This window comes from Castor canadensis, chromosome 2 (genome assembly GCF_047511655.1).
Source record: "Castor canadensis chromosome 2, mCasCan1.hap1v2, whole genome shotgun sequence".
Classification (NCBI taxonomy): Eukaryota; Metazoa; Chordata; class Mammalia; order Rodentia; family Castoridae; genus Castor; species Castor canadensis.
This window is the reverse complement of record NC_133387.1, coordinates 72,703,270-72,725,775: the sequence shown is the minus strand read 5'-3', so window position 1 is coordinate 72,725,775 and position 22,506 is coordinate 72,703,270. Positions and strand designations below refer to the sequence as shown.

Here is a 22,506-nt window from a genome sequence, read left to right as displayed (position 1 = left end):
CATAGTTGAATTCACCTTCTCCATCATTCTCCTTTATCCCCCGCTCCTCCCTTCTTAGAATAGTTTCAACAGGCCTCATTTTCCCATTTTCATGCATGAGTACGTAATATTTCCATCATACTCACTCTCCTAAACCCTTTTCTTCTATCCTTCCCCATCCCGCTGCTGCCAACCCCCAGACAGGACCTGTTTTGCCTTCCTGTTCTCCATTTTTTTAAAAAAGTCATTTTTGTTTGTTTAAGACAGCTATCCTGGTTTAGTATCACTAAAATAAAAGTCAGAAACCTTAACTTTTCTGTTTGGAGGGGTAGTACTAGGGTTTGAACACGGGGCCATATGCTTGCTAGGCAGGCATTTTAACACTTGAGCAACACACTCAGCCTTTATGCTTTAGTTATTTTTCAGATAGGATTTTGCACTTTTGCCCAGGGCTAGCCTCAGGCCGTGATCCTCCTACATCTGCCTCTCACATAACTGGGATTATAGCTATACATCACCCAGTCCAGCTTGTTCGGTAAGGTAGGGTCTCACTAATTTTATTTTGATCAGGCTGGCCTTGAGCCTTGATCCTCCTATCTCCAAGTAGCTGAAATTATGAGAGTGAGCCAGCACATCCTGCCCTGCAGTCTTAAATTTTTGAGTATCATGTCAGTGCCCAAAAAGCTTCAGGTTATTGGGGGTTGGTGGCTCATGCCTGCAATCAAAGCTGAAATCAGGAGGATCACAGTTTGAAGCTAGCCCAAGCAAATAGTTCACAAGACCCCCATCTCCAAAATAACCATGTAAAATGGACTAGAGATGTGGCTCAAGCAGTAGAGTACCTGCTTTATAAGTGGGAAGCCCTAAGTTCAAACTCCAGCCCCACCATTAAAAAAAAAAGCTTCAGATTTTCAGATTGGGGATGTTCAACCTGTGTTATTGTCACCATCATTGCCAGCGGCAGCAGCAGCAAGGTCAGTCTTCTAAGTCCACAAAATCCCTCACTCATTTACGTATTGTCTTTGGTTTTTTAACAAAGGAAAGTTTCCTTCCAGCTTCATAATCTTTAACAAATGCTCAGGTAAGTCCTGGGCTAGCCCCTGCGGCTCCGTGCAGTGGTGTACGTGACGTAGTGATGGTGCACTCTGTGCCTGGTCCAAAGCATTATGGGACAGCTTCAGGATGGAAACCTCTGGCCCATTTGCCTGGGGTCACTGAGTGCTTTTGACTTTGTTCAGATCACAGGGGCCTTGTCTTTACCTTGCCTACAATAGAGAAGTCTTCCACATGTTCAGGTCCCCCAGCCAGCGGGCCTGCTACAGAGAGGAGAGTCATGCACAGCAGATTTACAGAGTAATGAGTTTGAGAGGTGTGAGGTGTTAATAAACACTGTCAGAAAAATAGCTTTTCACACTGGTGCCGTGACTCCGCTTCGTACTCATTGTATGGTTTCTCTCTTAATTACCCATGATGCTTTCCTAACACCATGTGGGCTTACTAGTTTTCTCCAGAGCCCCTCAAGTGCATTGATTTTAATTAGCACTTGTTCAACTTTATCCTTCTGCGTGTTTTGGCAAAACGTGGCACCTCTGAGTGTTGGAACAGAGCAAGCTGCAAAATTCCTGGGGAGAGGCATATGTGGAATACCATGTAGGAGAGCTGTTCTTCTCGTCATGGGCTCTTTCCAAAGGAACCTTGTTTAGTCTGAAAGATTTGCAATAGATAAAGGGGTCAGAGGAATAGTGACAGGTATGAAGCAGAATATGAAAGCATCTGTCTTCTGTGAAGCATAAAAACAGTGCAGTACAACCATGTCACCCTGTCCTTCCCATGTTTACTCAGCTCCCATCTGTTTTTCTTAGTACTGGGGTTTTAACTCAGGGCCTTGCATTTGCTAGGCAAGCCACACACCTCGCCAGGATTGCAGGCTTTTGCCATCACACACACACCTTGTTTTTTGAGATAGGGTCTTGCTAGCATTTTTGCCTAGGCTGGACTCCAACCGTGATCCTTCATCTCTGCCTCTTGCCTAGCTGGGGTTACCAGCATGTGCCAGCTTCAACTCCCATCCAAATAGTAGAAAAACCCGAGTCCCACAGGTTTCTGTTGTCCTTTCTAGGCTTAGGTCACAGAGTAGCAGTAGCCAAGACTAGAACCTAGATTGCCTTATTCTGATTGTCCTATGACTGTACAGCCTTCAGGCATATTTGAATTCAGAATCTCTTTTGTAAAAGAGAAAGAGGAGAGTCCAGCTAACTCATGAGCTAACTAGGCTTTGTGGATCGGCTTGAGAATCTGATGTCTTTGTGAGGTTGCCCCGTGTAGGCACCTCAGTTTACTAGGTCTCTGATATTCTCATGAGACCACCTCTCATTAGCCTGTTGAAACTTACATCTCCTCCTCTGTCCCAGTGAATATTCTCTTCCCCCTTTCTCTGTCTTTCTTTTATCCACAACACAAATCATCCCACAGTATGCTGTACATTTTACTTATTTATTAAAGAACTGACTGCCTCTACTGGAATCTAGAAATTTGGCTTTGTTTATGGCTGAATCTACTGGGCCTAGAATAATAGATCTGGTACACAGGAGGTGCTCAGCCGGTCATTGTTTGAAAATGTAGGGGAAGAATTTTGTGATGCTGTCAGTGCACCCCCTGCTTCTCTCCTTGGGGCTTAGCCTGCAGGCATGGGAACAAGTTGCCTCACCGACATCCCTCCTCCCTCTTACCTTGCTGAAGTTGGAGGGGCTATGGCCTTCATGCAGACAAGAGTGGAAACCACTGAATCCTCATTTTGCAGGATAGCTAACCCCCACGTGGCCTGGACAAGCTAATTACTTATTACAAGAAATTCCTTAGGTAAAAACCCCTGGAGCTGTACTTCCCATTAGTCAGTGTATGGTTGATAATCTATCTGTAGATGTGTTACCACTCTAAGAAGTAAGAGGATTTTGCTAATGCTAGCTCACATCTTTTGATTTTTGTACCTGCCAAACCTGGTAGTGGGAAAACTGTTGTCAAGAATATCCTCCCAGCCTGGTAGTAATGCCTGTAATCCTAGCTTCTTGGGAGGTAGAGATCAGGAGGATTATGGTACAAGTCCATGACAATAAGTTCATGAGGCCCCATCTCAACCAATGACTGGGCACAGTGATGTGTGCCGTTATCTCAGTTATCCAGGAAAGTACAAATAGGAGGATTGGAGGATCACAGTCCAGGTCAGCTTAGACAAAAAGTGAGACCCTATCTTCAAAATAACCAGAGCAGAAAGGGCTGGAGGCATGGGTCAAACAGTAGAGCACCTGCCAAGCAAGTGGGAAGCCCTAAGTTCAAACTGTAGTACCACCAAAAACCAAAAAAAATATACTCTCCACACTCCCCCGATGGAGCATGTGCACAGGTCATTAGGGTACCAGAGTTCTTTTATTTCTTGAAGTTGCTTAATTCAGAGGATAAAATTTGTTGCTGTTCATTCTGTAATTGAATTTTTAAAATAAATAACATTAAGGGGGTGTTTGGTGTGCCCAGTGAAAAGGGCATGCTGTTGACCCTCTGTGTTAATAGGTACCACATCCATGGATTCAACCAACATGAATTGAAAATATTCAGAAAAGAAATGATCTCCACATTGAACGTGTACAGATTTTGTCTTGTCATTTTCCTTAACTATTACAGAATGACAACGATATAGCATGTACGTTGCATTAGATATGAGCAACTCAGAGGTGTTTTAGTATAGGGGAGAATGTGTGTAGATTAGATGCAGACATTTCACCAGTTTATACAAGGGGCTTGAGCTTCCATGAATTTTGGTGTCCATGAGAACTCCTGGAGCCAGTCTCTTACCACCAATCTGTGCAGGAATAAAATGAAATGGGTTATAAAAAAAAAATCTAGCAAACTGGGCCATTCACTAAAAATTGAAAAACATGGATATATTCAAAGTACCTAAATATGCTGTTGAAATATAGCTTTTCTCCTGAACTTCTAAATTCCTTGCTCTCCCAAGTTGCTTTTTGTTTACTTGTTTGTTTGCTTTCTGTAGTAGTAGGGCTTGAACTCAGGTCTTCACACTTGTGAGGCAGATGCTCTACCTCAAGCACCTCAAAGGTTCTTAAACTACCCCTCCATTGCCCTGAGTTGGTCTTTATGAGCTTCTGAGTATCATGAAATTCATAAGCCAGAGACCTCTGTATTAATTGTTTCCTCTAATGTATGTCTTGTATGCTCTTTGTGAAGGATGATGGCTTAATTTTAGCATTAAAATTTGTTTCTTTTTAGAATTTGTTCATCTATTTTATGCACATTTGTTTTCTTGTCAGCCCAGGTCACTTGGAACAGTAGCATCATAAGAAATTGGTCTTTGTGAGGAAGGTGATCAGGGATGCTTCATACCCCTGTGGTATTGGAGACCTGTGGCACTCTCATCAGGAAGTTTTGTAGATAAAACTCCAAGCTGTGAACGTAATTGTATCATTATTTTGACTTTTGCTTCCTTGTGGGAGGATTTTTTTGTTCTTGATCTTTAATTAGAAAACAATGCTGGGCATAATGGTGCACACTTGTAATCCCAGCACTTTCTGTAATCCCAGCAGTTCCTGTAATCCCAGCACTGGAAGATTGAGGATCTCAAGTTCAAAGCCAGCCTGAGCTGCGTAGTGAAAACCTTTCTCAAAAACAAAATTACTTTTTTTATTTTAAATGTTCGAAAGCTATACTAAGTAAAAGCAATTCAACTTTGCCATTCATCAACATTTACCTTCAAAAAACTTTCTAGTGGTGGCACTTCATTTATTTATTTATTTATTTATTTATTTTCTCTCCCTTGGCCATTGAGTTCTTACAGGAGAGGCAGAAGCATGATTGTAGCCCATTTGCCTAAGTTTGCTCATTGTCATCAAACTTTTCTCTTTTTTTTCTTACAGTAATAAGAAAGTGGTAAGATTAAAAAGCATTCAGGTTATGTAAATCACCAACAGGAAAATATGGATGGTTTATGTGTACTTCAAAAATGTCAGTTTGAATCTAGGGCCCTTCTCATTTGCTTTACAGGTTGATGTTATGAAATACTGCATTTGTCTGTAGGGCTGAATTGTTCCACCTCTGTGTTCAAAGGGAAGTAGTCTGGATTCTTCCAGCAGGGAGATCATTTTGTTTGTGAACTTTGGAAAAGATCTAAGTTGGAATTGTACTCTTTACTGTCCTCTATCATTTCTTCTGCTCTAAAGTGTTTTGACTATAAAGTAATAATACCGGTTTCTACAAACCACCTCCGCTAGGCTGTCATTTGGTAATCACGCCTCATAAATGAAATGAGGGAAATGTTGAAAAATGGTGAGCCCACCATCCTACCCAGTCCCAGTGCTCACCTCCTACGTGCACTTTGGCAGCACTGCAGTTCAGACTCGCAGAGGGTCTCTTACTCTTCTCAGGTTCTGGCAGTCAGGGTGGAGACCTTTTGCAAGACTACATCACACTTGTACTTTTATATGCATCATGGGACAGGATGTGTTTTAAACTAAAGTATCTCTCAGAAGAGTACTTTATTACATTTCCTAAATATGCATCATGGTTTTAATTTCTCTTTCCTAATAGGTGAGATGAGGAATGATTTGTATATCACCATAGAAAGGGGAGAATTTGAGAAAGGAGGGAAGAATGTGGCCAGAAATGTGGACGTTACCATGTTCATCGTAGACAGCAGTGGCCAGACCCTAAAGGTGGGTAGTTTTTGGAGTGGCAGTGCTGCATATTGCTTTTGCTTCATCTTTAATCTGACCGGTTAATCTCTGATTTGCAGTATTTTCTTCCTCACACCTATATAGTTTTCTTTTTTAAAAAACTCATTAAATGCTTTACAGAAATTACAAAAACAATAAAGTCTTTATATTTTGCTTAATTATGTCAACAATTTCCTTCTAGTAGTTATGGTTTTCCCTTTTAGCTGCCCCAGTTTTCTTCTGGCAAGTAGCTTTTGAAAAGTATTATTTTAATTCTATGAATTTTTTTTTTTCCCCAAATAAGAAGTGATGCTACATAACCAATTAGGATGAGAATAGCAGGTTCCTTTATGGAAGAAGGTTTTTCCTGGACCCCTGTTGGTGGAGAAGTGTACCTACCTCTTCCTATAAGAAAGCTGGGCCTTCCCAAGTCATCTGCTAAGTCACAGAACACTTTTGACCTTAGCATGTTGGAAACATTGCTGCTTAGTTGGACTCCCAATGTACCGTGCAACTGTCCATCTGTCCATCCTATCACCAGAGCCCACCCTTGGCATGCTGGTAGACCACCATGAGAGTTAAACAGACACACCCTACTAGGGAAGTACAGTTTGGGGAGCAGGCAGGTAGAGCAGTGATGGCTCTGCAGCGTAAAAGAATCTTTCAATGAAGCTGTCTTTAACCTGCCTGTTTCCTTTGTTAGGATTTTATTTCCTTTGGCTCTGGAGAGCCACCAGCGAGCGAATACCACTCCTTTGTACTTTATCATAACAACAGTCCCAGGTGGTCTGAACTGCTGAAACTTCCTATTCCTGTGGATAAATTCAGGGGCGCGCACATCCGCTTTGAGTTTCGCCATTGTTCCAGTAAGTGTTTCGTGGGGTTGGCTGTGTGGCTTTGTTGTCCTGACTGAGCTCTGCTGACCGGGTGGGCTAATTTGCAGAAGGGAGAGGGAGGAGTGAAGGGAGAGGGAGGAGTGAAGGGAGAGGGAGTCCTGTCCTGGGAGGGATGTGGGCTCACTCCTGGAAAAGGCAGCAACAATAATGGAAGCAGAAAAGAAGGAAAGGGAGGGAAAGAAAAAAAAAAAAAACCTATAGGAAATCTAAGAATTCTCCATAAATTGATTGCTTTTACAAAAATCACAGTCTAGGACGACTGGACAGAAAGAAAGAACTGCACTCATTCTGGTGATCTTGGGCAGCCCTGACCAGGCCGATACCGCCTAGTGCAGAGCCAGCTCTCAGATGAATCAGCGAAATCCAATTTCAATGTTCTGGGCATGGAAGCCTCCTGTAGGCCCAGATTTGTGTTGGATTTGCATATATCTGCATCACTGTAGAGTTTCAGCTGAGGCTGAAATGAGAATCAAATTACGCCAGATAGAAAAAACCTTCAGAAGGTAGATTGTGACTGGAGAAGGTTCTGGTGATCCTTGCTTTGGGAGGATGATAACGGGTGAGAGCCACAGTGGAGTTACATTGTTGGAAAAGCAGCAGGCTCTCTTCCAGTCTTTCCCAGATACGTGGTAACCTTACCTGAATACCACCGTAAGTCACCCAAGGTTCACATAGGGGCAGCCTTTGTCCATGGACAGAACTATGGCATATTTCAAAATTGGCTCAGAGAACTCCATAGATTATGCTTTTGTGGATGTTTCAGAATGCAGGAAGATGGCTAGCAAGGTCTTAACCATTCTTCCCGATTCCCTGAAGACTTTCTTGTAAAGGACTCGGCCTGAGAGAACACAAGGGATTTGAAATGGTGCAACACCACTCCCTCCGCCACTCTTTATTATAAACCCCACTTGGATCTAACACGAGCTCTGAGCTTTAAAGTAAGAAAAAGGTAGAGGAAATTAGAGGTGAAACAGTGGGGAAAGAAAAAAAGAACACATGGAGAAAATTACTCTAATTCATAACTTAGAAAGCAGAGCAAAGGGCATTTTCAGTAGAAGTGGTTAAATCTATGTCTCTCATCCTTATACTTCAAACATTGTTCACAGATTTTTTCTCTTATGTTCATTGTTAAAATTCGAAAGATATAGCAAAGAATAAAGAAGAGAACACTCCATTCCCCAAACTACAGATACTCAGTGAAATCACTTTATTACAGGGACGTCCAAGTATTTCTGTGTGTACACATATTTGTTTAAAAGTATCAAGTATTCATGAAATGATTATTTATTAAACACCCACTGTGTGCCAACCACTCTACTACATGCTGAGGATGCATGAGCACACACAGTAAGATACCTGCTTTCACAGACTTTCACTCCAGAGAGGGAGGACTGACCAGTGATCAAATAAATACATAGTGTAGTAGCCTCCCCTTATCTGCAGTTTTGCATCCTGTGGTTTCAATTACCTGCAGTCAACCACAGTTTAAAAATATTAAGTGAAAAATTTCAGAAATAAGCAATTCATAAGTTTTCATTTACATGCCTTTCTGAGTAGAAGCACCACACCACTTTCTTTCCACTTTGCAAGTGCATCTGTGCTGTGTATGATACTCGCCTGTCACTCAATAGCTGTCTTAGTTATCACATCAACTGTTGCGGTATCACAGGGCTTATTTTCAATTAACCATTATTTTACTTACTAGTGGTCCCAAAATGTAAGACTAGTGATGTTGACAATTCAGATGTGCCCCCCACCCTGGCAAAAAAAAAAAACAAAACCCTAACGGGTTTCCTTTAAGTGAAAAGGTAAACATTCTTAACTTTAAGGAAAGAAAATCATTTGCTGAGGTTACTAAGATAAATTATTGTTGCTAACCTCTTACTGTACCTAATTTATAAATTAAACCTTATTGTAAGTGTGTATATACAGGAAAAGACATAAGATATATAGGCTTTGGTACTATCTACAGTTCCAGACATCCACTGGGGGCCTTTGAACGTATACCCTGCAGATGAGGAAGGGGCACTGGACAGCAGGTGGTGAGTGATAAATGCAGGGAAGGAGGCTAAACTGAAGTTGAGGGCTAGAAAGTAATGCTTCTGTGTTGCTGTTTTGCCTAGGGCAGTCAGGAAAGACTTCTCTGATAAGGAGGTGTATCAGCAACAAACTAAAAGAAGTGAACGCCCGGGCCATTGGGATATCTGAGGAAAGAATAATACGGGCACAGAGAACAGTAAATACAAAAGACATGAAGTTGAAACATGTTTGGCATTTTCAAGGAATACCAGGAGACCAGAGAAATATCAGGGGAGCCAGATTTCATATTGTCTGTTACATCATGATAAGGACTATGGCTTTTATTTGGATGAGAAGGAGAGCCATTAGAGGATCTAGGGTGAAGATAAGACTGGCTGCTGGGTCGATAGTAGATTAAAGATGGGCCAGTTGAGAACAGGAAGACCATCTGGGAGATTTTTGTAGTTCTTCAACTAAGAGATTCAAGTGGTCTGCATTAGGATTGTAGTAGTTTGATTTTTTTGTTATAGATTATTGGCAAATTAGATGTGAACAAAGGAAAAAAGTTAAGTGTGAACCCAGGATTTTGACCTGAGAGCTCAGTATTAATTTAGTGAAGTGTGGAGATCAATAGGAAGAATCAGTCTGGGGAGCAGAAATCAAACTTTTCATTTTAGACATTTAATGTCAATTAGACATTCAAGATTTCAGAAAGGCAATTAAATATAAATCCTTAAGCCATAGCCAGATTTAAGCTACCAGCATGACTTTGCTGAATGTGGAGTTGAGGAAAAATTCACACTTTGGACCCAGTACATTCCAGCTCCGGCAGGTATCAATTTTTCTGAGTTTAAATTCATGGGACTGGATGAGATTCCTAAGTAGTGAGTCTAGAGAAAGGAGGAAGTCCAAGGATAGATCTCTGCAGCACTCACCACATTTAAAGCTATGAGAATGAGAAGGAACCATTAAGTGACATTAAGATGAAATATCCAGTAGGTTGAAGAATTATCAAGGAAAACAGAATCCAAGAGGCTAATTGTCAATTTCATGAGACAGTTGATCAGATATTTCAGGTGCCAGTGATAGATAAGATGAGGAAAGACAAATTATCATTTAAGATTTGACATCATAGAAGTCATTGAACCAGACAAGTGGTTTTAGTAAATGTGAGTTCAAGAGTAAGATGGAGTAAAGTTAAGGGGAAACAGTGAATGTAGACAAATCTTCTGAGAAGTTTTGCTGTAAAGAATACAAGAGTGAGGCTGTGGGCAGGAAAACTCAGTATTGTCAAGATGTCATTTATTACAAACTGAATCTATAGATTCAATGCAGGCCCAGTCAAAATTAAAGTAAGGGTTTTTAAATTTAATATTAAAGAATTATTCTGAAGTTTATAGGGAAAAGCAAAAGACCCAGAATAGCCAACACCATATTGAAGAAGAACAAAGTTAGAGGACTTATATTACTTGACTTCAAGACTTACTATATAGTTCAATAATCAAGACATTGTGTTACTGGAAAGGAATAGACAAATAGATCAGTGGAACAGAATATAGAGTTTAGAAGTAGACACATATAGGTATAGTCGACTGCCTTTGGTAAAGACACAGAGGCAATGCAATAGAGGAACATAATCTTTTCAATGGTGCTAAGACAACTGGTCATCCACGTGCAAAAAAGGAATTTTTTATCTGCAGACCTTACATCCTCCACAAAAACTACTCAAAATGAATCATAGACTTACCTGTAGAATATAAAACTATAAAACTCCTAGAAGATAACAGAGAGGGAAATCTTTGGTTTGGCAAGGACTTTATACAGAATTAAGAAGCTGGCCTTAATTAAAGTTAAATTTTTCTGGACTGTGAAAGACACTGTCAAGAGAATTAAAAGATTGGGAGGAAAATGTTCACAATATTCACATATCACAATGTTCACATATCTATAAATGACTGATATTCAAAGTATACAAAGAACTTTTAAAATCGAGTAATAAGAAAGCAAACAACTGATTAAAATACTGGCATGAAAACCATAACAGACACCTCACCAAAGATATACAAATGGCAAATAACATGTGAAAAGATGCTTCACACCATACATCATATATCAACCGAGAAGTTCAAATTTAAAGAACGATGAGATACCACTACACATCTTTTAGAATAGCCAAAATCCAGAAGCCCAACATACCAAATGTTGTCAAGTATATGAAATAACAGGAACTCTCATTAATTCCTTGCTGGTAGGAAGACAGGTTGGTGGTTTCTTACAAAACCAAACATATTCTTGCTAGATAATCCAGCAGTTATGCTCCTTTGATATTTACCTAAAGGTATTAAAAACATGTGTCCATACAAAACCTACATGGGACATTTATCCTAATTTATCATAATGCTAAAACTTAAGAACAATTAAAATGTTTTTTAATAGGTGAATTGATTATTAAACTTTGGTGCATCCAGGCAATGAAATATTATTCTACACTTAAAAAAATGGGCTATCAAGACATGAAGAAACCTTATGCTACAAAGAGAAAGAAGGCAATCTGAAAAGGCTACATACTGTGTGATTACAAATATAGGGCAGTCTGGCAAAGGCAAAGCTATGAAGAGAGTCAAAAGCTCAGTGGTTGCCAGGAGTTAGGGATGGGAGGAATGAATAAGCAGAACACAGTGGATTTTAGAATAGTGAAACTATTCCCAGTGACATTATAACAGTGGATGCACACCATTGTACATTGTCCAAACCCATAGGATGTGCAAAACCAAGAGTGAATTCTAATGTAAAATATGGACTTGGGGACTGGAGGCATAGTTAAGTGGTAGAGTGCCTGTCTAGCAAGTGCAAGGCCCTAAGTTCAAACTGCAGTACCATCATAAATAAATAAATAAATAAAATTAATTAAATGTGAACTTTGGGTGATAAGGACTTGTCAATATCAATTCTAAGAAATGTACCACTGTGGTGGGGTTTTTGTTTTTTGGTACTTTTTAAGATTAGCATAAGTCCAGTAGTATCTGTTTAGTGAATTGTTTAAAATACATTAACAATTGTTATTTCCTCTTGATGGATTGTTTCCTTTCATCAATATGAAGTGACCTTCTCTGTCTCTTCTGAGTAATTTTGGTTTGAAGTATGTTTTTCAGAAATGAGTATAGATATTCCTCCCTGCTTTGGGGATCCATTTTCATGGAACGCTCTTCCCACCCTTTCACCTTAAACCTATGTTTGTCTTTGCCATTGAAGTGAATTTCTGGTAGACAACAAATGATCAGGTCTTGCTTTTAATCCAACCCACCATTTTATGTCTTTTGATTAGGGGAATTGAGACATTAACATTTAGTATTAATATTGAAAGGTATCAAGTATTTTTGTCATTTTGTTGTTTTTGTGATGCTTGCTTCTTTGCTATCCTCATTTGCTACTCATCTAGTTGGATTTATTCTTTCCTGTATATTCCTAATTGTCTTTGCTTCCCTTTTCTGTGTGTAGGGTTCCTTTCAGTATCTTTTGCAGTACTGGTTTGGTGGTTATGAATTCCTTTAGTTTTAGTTTATCATAGAAGATTTTTATTTCTCCTTCAATTGTGAAGGATAGCTTTGCTGGATACATTAATCTAGGTTGACAGTTATTTTTGTTCAGGGCTTGGAATATGTCATTCCATGCCCTCCTTGCTTTTAGAGTTTCTGTTGAAAAATCTGATAATCTCATGGGTTTGCCTTTATATGTGACTTGTCACTTTGCAAGCTTTCAATATTATTTCTTTTTTCTGTATGTTTAGTGTTCTAATTATGATGTCTAGAGGTGTTTCTTTTCTGATCTTGCCTGTGGGGCATCCTGAAAGCCTGGATGACCCCTCTCTTTCTCAAAACTGGGGAGGTTTCTTGCTATTATGTTATTGACTATGTTTTCTATGTCTTTAGCTAATACCTCTTCTTCCTCTATACCCATGAATCATAGGTTTGGTTTTAGGGTGATGTTCCAGAGGTCTAGCATGTTCCATTCATTTTCTTTTCATTTTTTCTTTGTCTTTTTCTGACTGATCTAATTCCTCTACTTCATCTTCAATTGTTGATACTCTACTTTCAACTTGTTCTATTCTGTTTGCAAGGCTTTCAACTGAGGTTTTTATTTGGGTTATCAAGCTTTTCTTCTCTAGGATTTCAGTTTGTTTTTTTCTTCAGAATTTCTATTTCTTTATTGAATTCCCACTTCATATCCTGCACTGCCTTCCTTATTTCATTCTGCTGTTGATTTGAATTCTCTTTGAGCTTACTTATCTGTTTACTTATATCTTTTTAAAATTCATTTAGGTGCTTATACATGTCCTCTGTAATTTCATCAACCATCCTTATCATTGTTCTTTTGAGTTAATTGTTTAAAAGTTCATCCACTTCACTATCATTCAACTCTTTAATTATGGGATTGTTGGCTTTTGAAGGAAACATGTTGCCTTATTTTTTCATATTACTTGTATTTCTATGTTGGAATTTATGCATCTGAAGCCAAGTCATTAGTTGTAAATTGTAATCATCTGTAATCTTTCAATTGAAATAGTTTCAGTGTTCAAATAAGACAGTGTAATGGCCGGGTTGAAATGCTGTTTCTCACCACTAGACTTGGGGGTATGGTTCAATAGTCAAGCATTCTTCCACATATTCAGGAAACTGGGACTGATCCCCAACCCTGCTCAGATGGAGATAAACTAGCTACAGTGTTTTAGCAGAATTGGTTGTCCTCTTCTGGACTGCTTTCATTATGGGAGCTTCCCTTTTTTTTGTGTAGCAGAAGCCCCTGTTGTCTCTGAGAACTTTACAGCCTCTAGGCTGGTCTGGTTCTCACTTCTTCCACATGCCCCCGGGTACAAGCCTTAGGATGACCTCCAAATGCTTCAGGAAAGTTGAGGGGGAACAAATAGAGCACTGAGTTCTGCACTGGCTAGGGAGAACTGAGGGACCTAGGCACTTTGCCTATTGGTCTCAATGCTTAGTGACCCCATCTAGCACTTCACCTCCCTGTGAGAAAGAGAAGGCCATTGGAGTTTTGTCATTCAGAGGATCTGAACTCTGGGTCCTCAGTCCTGGCTGTAGCAGACATATGCCAGGATGCAGTTCCTATTGTCAGTGTCAGTGTTTTCACTTCCCTGAGGAGGTATCCCTGTGGGTATCATGTGATTCATAGGTCTAAGTGTAAGGCTCTGCCCCACCTAGCAGCCAACAGATGCAGCCAGGAAGGAGGCCTTGGAGGCCAAATCCTAAGTCAGGCACAGATTCAGTGCTTTGTTTTCAGCTGAGCCTGACAATGGAACTCACTCCTGACCAAGGAGGGTGAGCCCTCTAACCACATTACATCCTTCCCTGCCATCTCAGTTCCCTGCTACTTGAACTTTTCTTTAAGACCAAGTCACATCCTCTCCCTTATGATCCTCTGTCACCCAGACTCTGTGACAGAGTATCCTGAGACTCTCTGAGCCATAGTTATTCCTTGTTTTCAGGCCCCCAGTGTATCTTAATCTCCAACAATAGACCCTCTTTAAAAATGGCACTTTGCTAACACCCTCCAAGAAAAGGGAAAAGACATGATGTCTTTCTTCACCAAGGCCAGCCTTCCACACTGGTACAGTCCCTGTCTTACAAATCCCTGCAATTGGTTTAAGGTTTGTGGGATATATGGACTTATCTTGAAGGTAGATTTGGCAGTCTGTTGCCAGAGCCCTCTTATATTTCCTTGTAAATGGGTATCAGGATCCCCTCCCCCTCCAGGGAAGTTGGAGACAAGCTTCCAACTGTTTGCTACTTTTCTCTATTGCCTCAGTTTCTTTGTGCTTTTCTGCCATCCCTCTACCTCTTTTGTGATTCCTGCTACCTCATTTGTGATTCCTGATGTTCTTCCTCTCTTTCGGTCTTCAGAATATAGTCTCTCCTATGTTATCTGACATTTCTCACTCAGAGTCAAATGGTGGGCCATCTTGCTCTGCCTCCTAGTGGGAACTCTTGATAGCAGAGAAGGGTATGCATGTATATGGGGTTATATGGGAAATCTCTGTACCTTCCTCTCAATTTTGCTGTGACCTAGAAGTGTTTTGGTTTTTTTGTTTGTTTTTGTTTTTTTAAGTAAAGGCTGTGGGGAAAAGGGGGGAGGGGAAAGGAAAAGGAAAATAAGAATGCAGAGACATGAGATAGTGGCCATAAAGAAATATTGGGTCATGTGAGATTTTTGTTAGGATGGAATTTTGGCAGTACTGGGGTTTGAACTTAGGGCCTCATGCTTGCTAGGCAGGTACTCTACCGCTTGATTTACTCCACCAGCCCTTTTTTGTGTTGGGTATTTTCAAGTTAGGGTCTCATGAACTGTTTGTCTGGGTTTGAACCACAATTTTCCAGATCTCTGTCTCCTCAGTAGCTAGGATTACAGGCATGACCCATAGGCACCTGACATGATGAAGCTTTTAATACACATGTATTTAGTAGAAATAATTCTCTGGAAAGAAGAGATGGTTTGAAGAAAGAAGGGGCATCAATAGGAACAATGTCATTGATAGTAAGGAGCATGGACTACAGTTTACAAGGAGTTGGCTTCAGGTCAGAGGATCTCAGGTCACGATGCTACCACCAAGCATAGATGCAAGTGGGTAAGAGATGGGTGCTGGAGCAGATAGGAGCTAGGAGCTCTCTATATCATGTAAGAGTGAGGAAGATGCCAAGGATTGGAGGTTTGAGAAGGAAGGAGAGCAGATAAAACATTAGATAAGTAGAGGAGAAGGTTATTAGGTAAATGTCTTGGTTTGCCCAGCTAGGGACCCCTAGGGTTTACTATGCATTAACTAGAGTGAATTGGTCTAGTTTGGCATGGGATAAACTGAAAGTTAGATTTAAACCAAGTGTCACTGTGGAAATGTGGAGTAGTGAAGAAAACAAGAATTTGGAAGGATGTGATTGGAATGATGAATGTAAAAGTGAAAAGTGAGAGAGGAGGGGAAGGGGACTGCATGAATGGGACATTCCAGAAGGCAGAAATATTGGAGTATGGTACTAGAATGAGTGAACTAGAGAGTTGGTAGATAGAATCTATAAATTTGGAGAATTTTATTAGTAAAATTGGATCACGGTATGCAGACTATATATAACAATTCATTCAACTTATTTGTCTTGATCTAATAGTTCAGGACAAATCATCACTTAAGCTTTGTTTAGTATCTTTTTTATTTTGTTACAGAAGGCAAATTTGAGAAAACTATTGCTTTGTTTCTTATCTTTGCTAATTTTTTCAGGATGGAATCTTTATTCTTTTTTTTAATTGAATGTCATGAAATAAATCACAAAGGTAATTAGGACACTATTTCTGAATAAGTCTCCTCTAAATCATAAGTTCTTCACCATCATTGACAGTAAAATCTTTTAAAATAAATCTTCTTCCAGGGATCTTTGCTGCTTTCTTTTGTTTAACTTCAAGAAACATCAGTATTTTCTGAGTTTCTCTCGGGAGTTGAAATTAATGGTTTTAAAAGGAAATCCTTTTCTTTTAAATGCACACATTTAAAAGACATCACACTTTCAGGGATGTCTTCATGTTAGGGTACAACATCAGCCAGCTAAAATTGCTGTTCTCTGCATGAGGCTCCACTTCCCTGTGGTGAAATGCAGGAAACAATTGTTAGGGAATGATATGTTGCTAATCCTCATGTCTAATCTTCGAGATCAAGGTATCTAACTACCCTAGCTCAGGTCATGCTGCGTCCCAAAGCTGAACTTTTCTGTTCAAGTATGATGCGCCACTGCCACACCTGTGTGGGAAAAATAACTTTCTATCCCGTCATAGGCTGTGGGCCCTGGAGAACTCTTTCCTGAATGTCTAAGTACAAGGGGAGACTGGAGTTAAACAAGTTTCTGTTAGCATTTCCCAATTTTTGGAGAAAAGAATCTCAATGAGAGACCTAGAGTGGTGCTTTAAAGATCTGGAGAATTTAATCAACATCTGGGATCTCCATTTCCTTGTCTATAAGTAATAGCTAAGGATCCTCAGCATTTCTAGCCATTGTCCTTATTAAGTAAGTACCTGAATACCTCATTGCCTCTTGTCTAGCTTCCAGAGTACTACACTAATCCCATATTAAACTGTAGTTGGCAAATTACTTTTCAGTGTGCCTGATTTATTCCAAGAAAGTAGCTTTTACAAGGCTCACCATCCTCACCTGTGTGGATTTAGAGGAAAAGTTCTGTCATGAGCCAAGGTAGAGCTTAAAGATTCCCTTTCTGTGGACAGTAAGCAAAATAATGGGTTTCACATTCATTCAGTCAGTCAGTCATTCATTCTTTTACCAGATGTTTTTGTTGGGAACCTACTATGTTTTTGGTATTCTTTGGGAAAATAGAAATAAAATTGATAAGAATTCCACCCTCATTAGTGCTTAGATGTTGGAGGTACTGCGGGGAAAGATGTGAGGAGAAACAGGTAATCCATAAATTTTTAAAAAGCATAATTTCAAATAGCAAGTCCCATGAAGAAATTAGGCAAGAGATGTCACTTGAGGGTGAGAGAGCAGGCACATAGAATTAAGGGTGGTTACTTTAGATAAATGACCTGTCATGAAAGCTACTTATCACTGTGTGAAGGGCCTGGGTTGTTTTCTTTTCTTTTCTTTTTTTTCTATAGGGTATTAATACTCCTTGGTGTTCATGCTTCTTGAACACAGGTGGGGAAGTGCTTCAACAAACAAAGAATTCTTTTTCTTTACAGCAAAGGAGAAAGGAGAGAAGAAGTTGTTTGGCTTCTCTTTTGTGCCCCTGATGCAGGAAGATGGTAGGACTCTCCCAGACGGCACTCACGAGCTCATCGTGCATAAGGTACCACCAATCCCATGTGGATGACTGGCTGTAGAAAACGGGCACAATTATTAACTCACTGACTTAGCACATTGGAAAAGAGCATAAAAACACTTTGAATACTCTTTTATAAGGTTGCTTGCTGGTAGAAATACTATCTTTTCTGAAAGTATTGTTTCTATATTCTGTGTCATACACTAAAACATGTTTAAAAATTATTTTTTTCATCTTAATAAAGGGATAGGTATCTAGGTAAGTCTGACATTGGTCTTAAAGTCCTTTCCATTGCTGTGATAAGGATTAAATAAACCTTATAGATAACTTTTTAAATACTGCAGTACCTACTTACTTATGGTCTGTATGTCCTTAGAGATCAAATTAGCCAAGTCAGCATTTCCTTTTTTGTTTGTTTGTTTTCATCTGTACTTTGTTATTACCACTTTTGCAGTTTTTCTTTTAAGTCAAAAATAGTCATAAAAACATTTGGAACAAAGTATGCTGTTGTAGGCATTCATTTAGATACAAGAATGTGGTAGAATTTATGAGAATATTCATAATGAAATATAAAATAAAGATGTATTTTTAAAGTACTGTAGAAAATTTTCTACAAGATATTTTTCCTTTGCATGTCTCCATTATTGTAATTTTGTGATACTCCAGGCCCTATACAGCCCTAACCTGTACTAACTGGTCCTGTTGACCTGGGTTTTATCTCCCTCTAGTTCAATTCTACCTAGACTCTAAGATGACCTATCTAAGATGCAGATCCAACCAGGTCCTTTCTCAGTTTAATAGTCATTCAAAAGCTCCTTGTTGCTGTGAGAATAAATCCCAGGCTTTTCAGGGTGTGCCAGGCTTCTATCTCCCCACCTCCTGTTTCACCTCTCACCACTTCCTGTCTCTTCATGCTGCAGCTACACCCAGCTCTTTCTGGTTCCTTACACCATCTCTGTTCATTCTGTCTGCTCTGTTCTACCCTGATCTTCCCTGCCCTTGGGCCTCTTGGAATCATGCCTTCCTTTGCCTTTCCCCCAACCATCTCCTGCTCATCCCTTGATGCTCACCTCAACTACAACCTCCTTCAGGAGCTGTTACCAGCTTCCTGGGCAACAATCCATGTTCCCTGCTGGCCAAGTATCCTCTCCAATCTCCCTAGGTTTTGCACACATCTCTTACACTGTACTTAGGACACTCCTACATTCATCTAATGATCCCTTGGCTCAACCCAGTAGATGCTTGAGCCCCTCTTGAGCAATGGTTGTGTCAGAGGGTTCTGCCATGCAGTAGGTGTGCAGTGAAGACTTACTGAATGAATTGTGATTATAAACAAAAACTGTCTTTACCTTCGGTTAATTGCTAATAAAATAAGTAGTGATGACCAAGACATCTAGTCATTTCTATATTTATATGCATATACCATAAATTTTTAATCATTCGTTTTCTTGTTATTTATCCAACACAGTCACTGAGCACAGATTACAGCCAGATACTTTTCTAGGTATTGGGAATAGAATTGCCAACAAAAGAGTCAATCCCTCCATTTCTAGTACCTATACTTTCTCCTCTATACAAAATGATCTGAAGGAAATAACAATGCTAAAATATATAGAAAAAACACTGTAAAGCAGAGAAGGCACACAGAAAAATGGCATGTACTAGATATCTGCCATGATCTGTTTACCTCACCTTTAGTTCTGAGAGGTTCTCTCTCTTTTTTTTTTTTTGGTGGCACTGGGGTTTGAACTCAAGGCATCGTGCTTGCAGAGCAGATGTTCTACTGCTTGAACCACACATCCAGTCAATTTTTTCTTGGACTATGATCCTTGCTACCTTAGCCTCCTAATTTGCTGAAAGAGTCTCTTGTAAGAATAAATAATATGATAGGCAATGTGTTTAGTGACTCTTCTGAAAGACATAAGTCCTGTAGACACCGCTCATGTTAAATCTTGACTCAGAACAGTCAGAGCTAAGATAATGAAACCTGAGGTAATAGGAAGAAAAATGTGGGTCAGAAGGTGCTTCTTTGTCACATGGGAGCTTTCCAGTCCAACCTTAGTTGACTTTCTAAATGAGAGTGAATAATATTCCATTGGAATCAAGACTCTCCATTACTGATTAGGAAGAATCATGTGTTTCAGGTGCCCAGAACAGGGTGTAGAGCTCCCCTCTCCAAATTAGGAGAAGAGAGTCCAACTGATACCAATTCCTAAACAGAGACTCATTCTACTTCCTATCAGAGGCCTGTCTGAGTGCTTATCAGGAGGACCAAAACTTTTCTCAAAGACCAATGAACTAACTCAAGCCCTCACATAAATTTTAATTGGGTACTCAGAATTTTATCCATAAAGGAAAACTGCTTGAGCTTGACCAGTTTAAGTGGCAGATGCTCCCAGGCATCATCCTCAACCACAGGAAAGGCTCAGGATGGAGTTGATAGGCTGTCTAATTTGGGGCAGATTATACAATGTAGCAGCCCATCAGGAGGCATTAGCTCCACAGCAACACCCCCCAGTAGCTGAATTTTATAAATAGGGTTATTTAGTGTGGCTTATTTAAAGATGTAACATACTTGGCAGGTGTAACAAGTTTTGTTTTTAGCCTAGTTGATATTGTAGTTTTCTCTGTCATAATACTCAGCCAGCAAGTTCAGTTTCATCTTACAGACACTTGAAGTTTATAATTATAAAACCACATTATCAACATAATTCTCATCCTTCGTCTGCCACAGCAGAAAGGCATACAGTCCTGCTGATAATTTAAGTTTTGACTTTGTTATTTAAAAAGAAAGAAAGAAAAACATAAAGAAGTGGATTTCAAATCAGTGGCTAAAAAATTAGTGATGTTGAAATGACTGATAGGATGGAGAAAGAATTGAATCCCTACCTTCCTTCTTTCCAACACACTTACTTGAATACACGTTTGGAGTGGTTTCAATGGAAATAGACTGTGAAATGTCCAAAAATCTAAATAGCGTAGCTCTACAAGGGTAAGTGAAATAACACAATCAGTTATTATTACAGTGTCCTTCCAAAGCCCCTTTTAAGTCTTTAGAATGTCAGTAATGTCTCCAAATGGGTAATGGGCAAGTCCAAAACATTCCTTTGGAGTTGCTAATTTGCTAATTACAGTATTTAATCTAACTTTTGTCATCTCATTGCATTGTGTTGGGATTGTTGTCTTCCTTAGCTTTATAGGAATATTTTTAGCTACTTCTATCCAGCTACTTGCTGGAAAACAAGTTAAGAAAAAGAGAATGAAGTAGTGAGGGTAAGCCTTATGAATTTATTTTCCTAAAGTCACATCTCTTAAGGAAAATGATGTGAGGATCCAAAAAGGAGGAGTATAGAAAGACAGAAGCTGTGTACTCAAGTCCATTCTGATTTATTCTACTAGAGTTCTTAGCCACTGGCAGTACATTCTAAAGCACCCTTAGGTTCAGTTTAAAACAAATTAAATAATAATATAGTCTTCTTTTGAGAAACTGGAGTTTTGTAAATTCATCATTGTTGATTATCTCACACCACCATGTTTAATGTAGCCCAAATCAACCAAGCTATGGTTTGCTTAATAGTTAATCTGATTCCTCTGATGGGATTTACTGGGTTCCTAATCCAATGTATCTAAAGAGGAAAAGAGGAAAGAAGTCAGCCAAATAGAGGATGATGCTGTTTTGTGGGTAGAGAGGATTAATTTAATGTGATGACCAAGATTGCAAAAGTCTGTTATGGATTACTTTATTTCACCTTTGCTACAACCTAAAACTTTTTCTATAAGCTCTTTGTGGCCCATATTTTTCATCACAGGTTTTCAGTTTTTTCTGTCATATCTTAGGTCCCATCAGAGTCTAACACCTCCTCTTTTCACAGACACTGTCTTTGAGGTGAACCTGTTAGACTCAGTTGGAAACTATTGCTCTTGCTCTTCACTTGTCGTGAATTTCAGTGCTGCCTTTTCCTATAAAATACGGAGTCTGAAAATTTAGAGGCTGATAAATTTGCTATGCAGCCATTCTAAAGGAGACTTGCCCTAAAACCATGATCAGTAAATCATAGACAACCTAGAAACAGATCTGTCCGCCCGGGCTTAAAGGTAGAGAAATTGATCATTTAACTCTTGTTTTACTATACACTGTGATAGAAATTTTTTTTAAAACTTGTAAAAATTTTAAAAGTAAATTGCCTAGAAGGTTTAGTATATCCAGCTAAACACAGAAGCTGAATAGGGGGGGGCGAAAAGAAGGTGGGAGTCTAAACATCTTAATAAGTAAACTTAGTTTTTTCAATTAGGGCTATATTTATGTCACATCCTGAAAGCTCCTTCCATGTTAATTAATTCTGCTACCCTTTGATTCTTCCCAAAATGCTCCACCTTAAGTGAAGCTTGGCTTTCCTCTGCTGAGGGGACTTCTACGTAGCTACTAGTGAAGAGAGTTTGTCCTCTGAAGGACAGTCTCTAGTGTCTCCAGTGTCTGGAGGTCAGTTGTCTCCAAATGCCCAGTACCTTTCAGAAATACTGATTCTTTATGAAGACCTGGCCCACCCTGCATGAGGCTCATTCCATACAGCACTTCAACTTTCCACCTGTCCTACTTACTGTTCTACAAAAATGGATTTTGAGGGCTAATGAGGATGAGATGCTGGGTAGCTGTTTACTTTACAACAATCAGTCTAGTTTCTAGATCAGTCTTACCTTGTGTTGACCTGTTCAGTCCCTGTCTTCTTATTTTCTTGGCCACTTCAGCTCCCGTGTCTTTCATTTGCATTTTACTTCACTATGGCACTGTTTGGAACTTGCTTCATCTCCTATGAAGGTAATAAGTGAACACATGGTAGTTGACTGAATGGATGGATGGGTGAGTGCATATGTGAGAAGATGGCTGGATGAAATCATCCAGAACTGCTTCATATTGAAGATCCTAAACTCTTTAAATCCGAGCCACAACCATTTAGCCTTCCAGTTTTCTGACTATACTTATTTTTCATTCTAATTCTCCCCAAAAGATCCCTGCTGACTTCACTTCCTTTTCTTATTCAGTATATCCCTTGATCCTTACTCTGCTATGCC

At 39.5% G+C, this 22,506-nt stretch overlaps 1 protein-coding gene across 5 annotated transcripts in view; it reads left to right on the top strand.

The window, feature by feature from the left end:
* Dock4 (dedicator of cytokinesis 4) overlaps positions 1-22,506 on the top strand; it is a 433,717-nt gene that overhangs the window by 262,759 nt on the left and 148,452 nt on the right. For all 5 annotated transcript variants that reach the window (XM_074065045.1, XM_074065044.1, XM_074065046.1 and 2 more), the window contains exons 14-16: positions 5,575-5,699; positions 6,403-6,565; positions 17,357-17,463. In XM_074065045.1, coding sequence (XP_073921146.1) covers positions 5,575-5,699; positions 6,403-6,565; positions 17,357-17,463 — 395 coding nt within the window. The remainder of the gene's footprint in view (positions 1-5,574; positions 5,700-6,402; positions 6,566-17,356; positions 17,464-22,506) is intronic.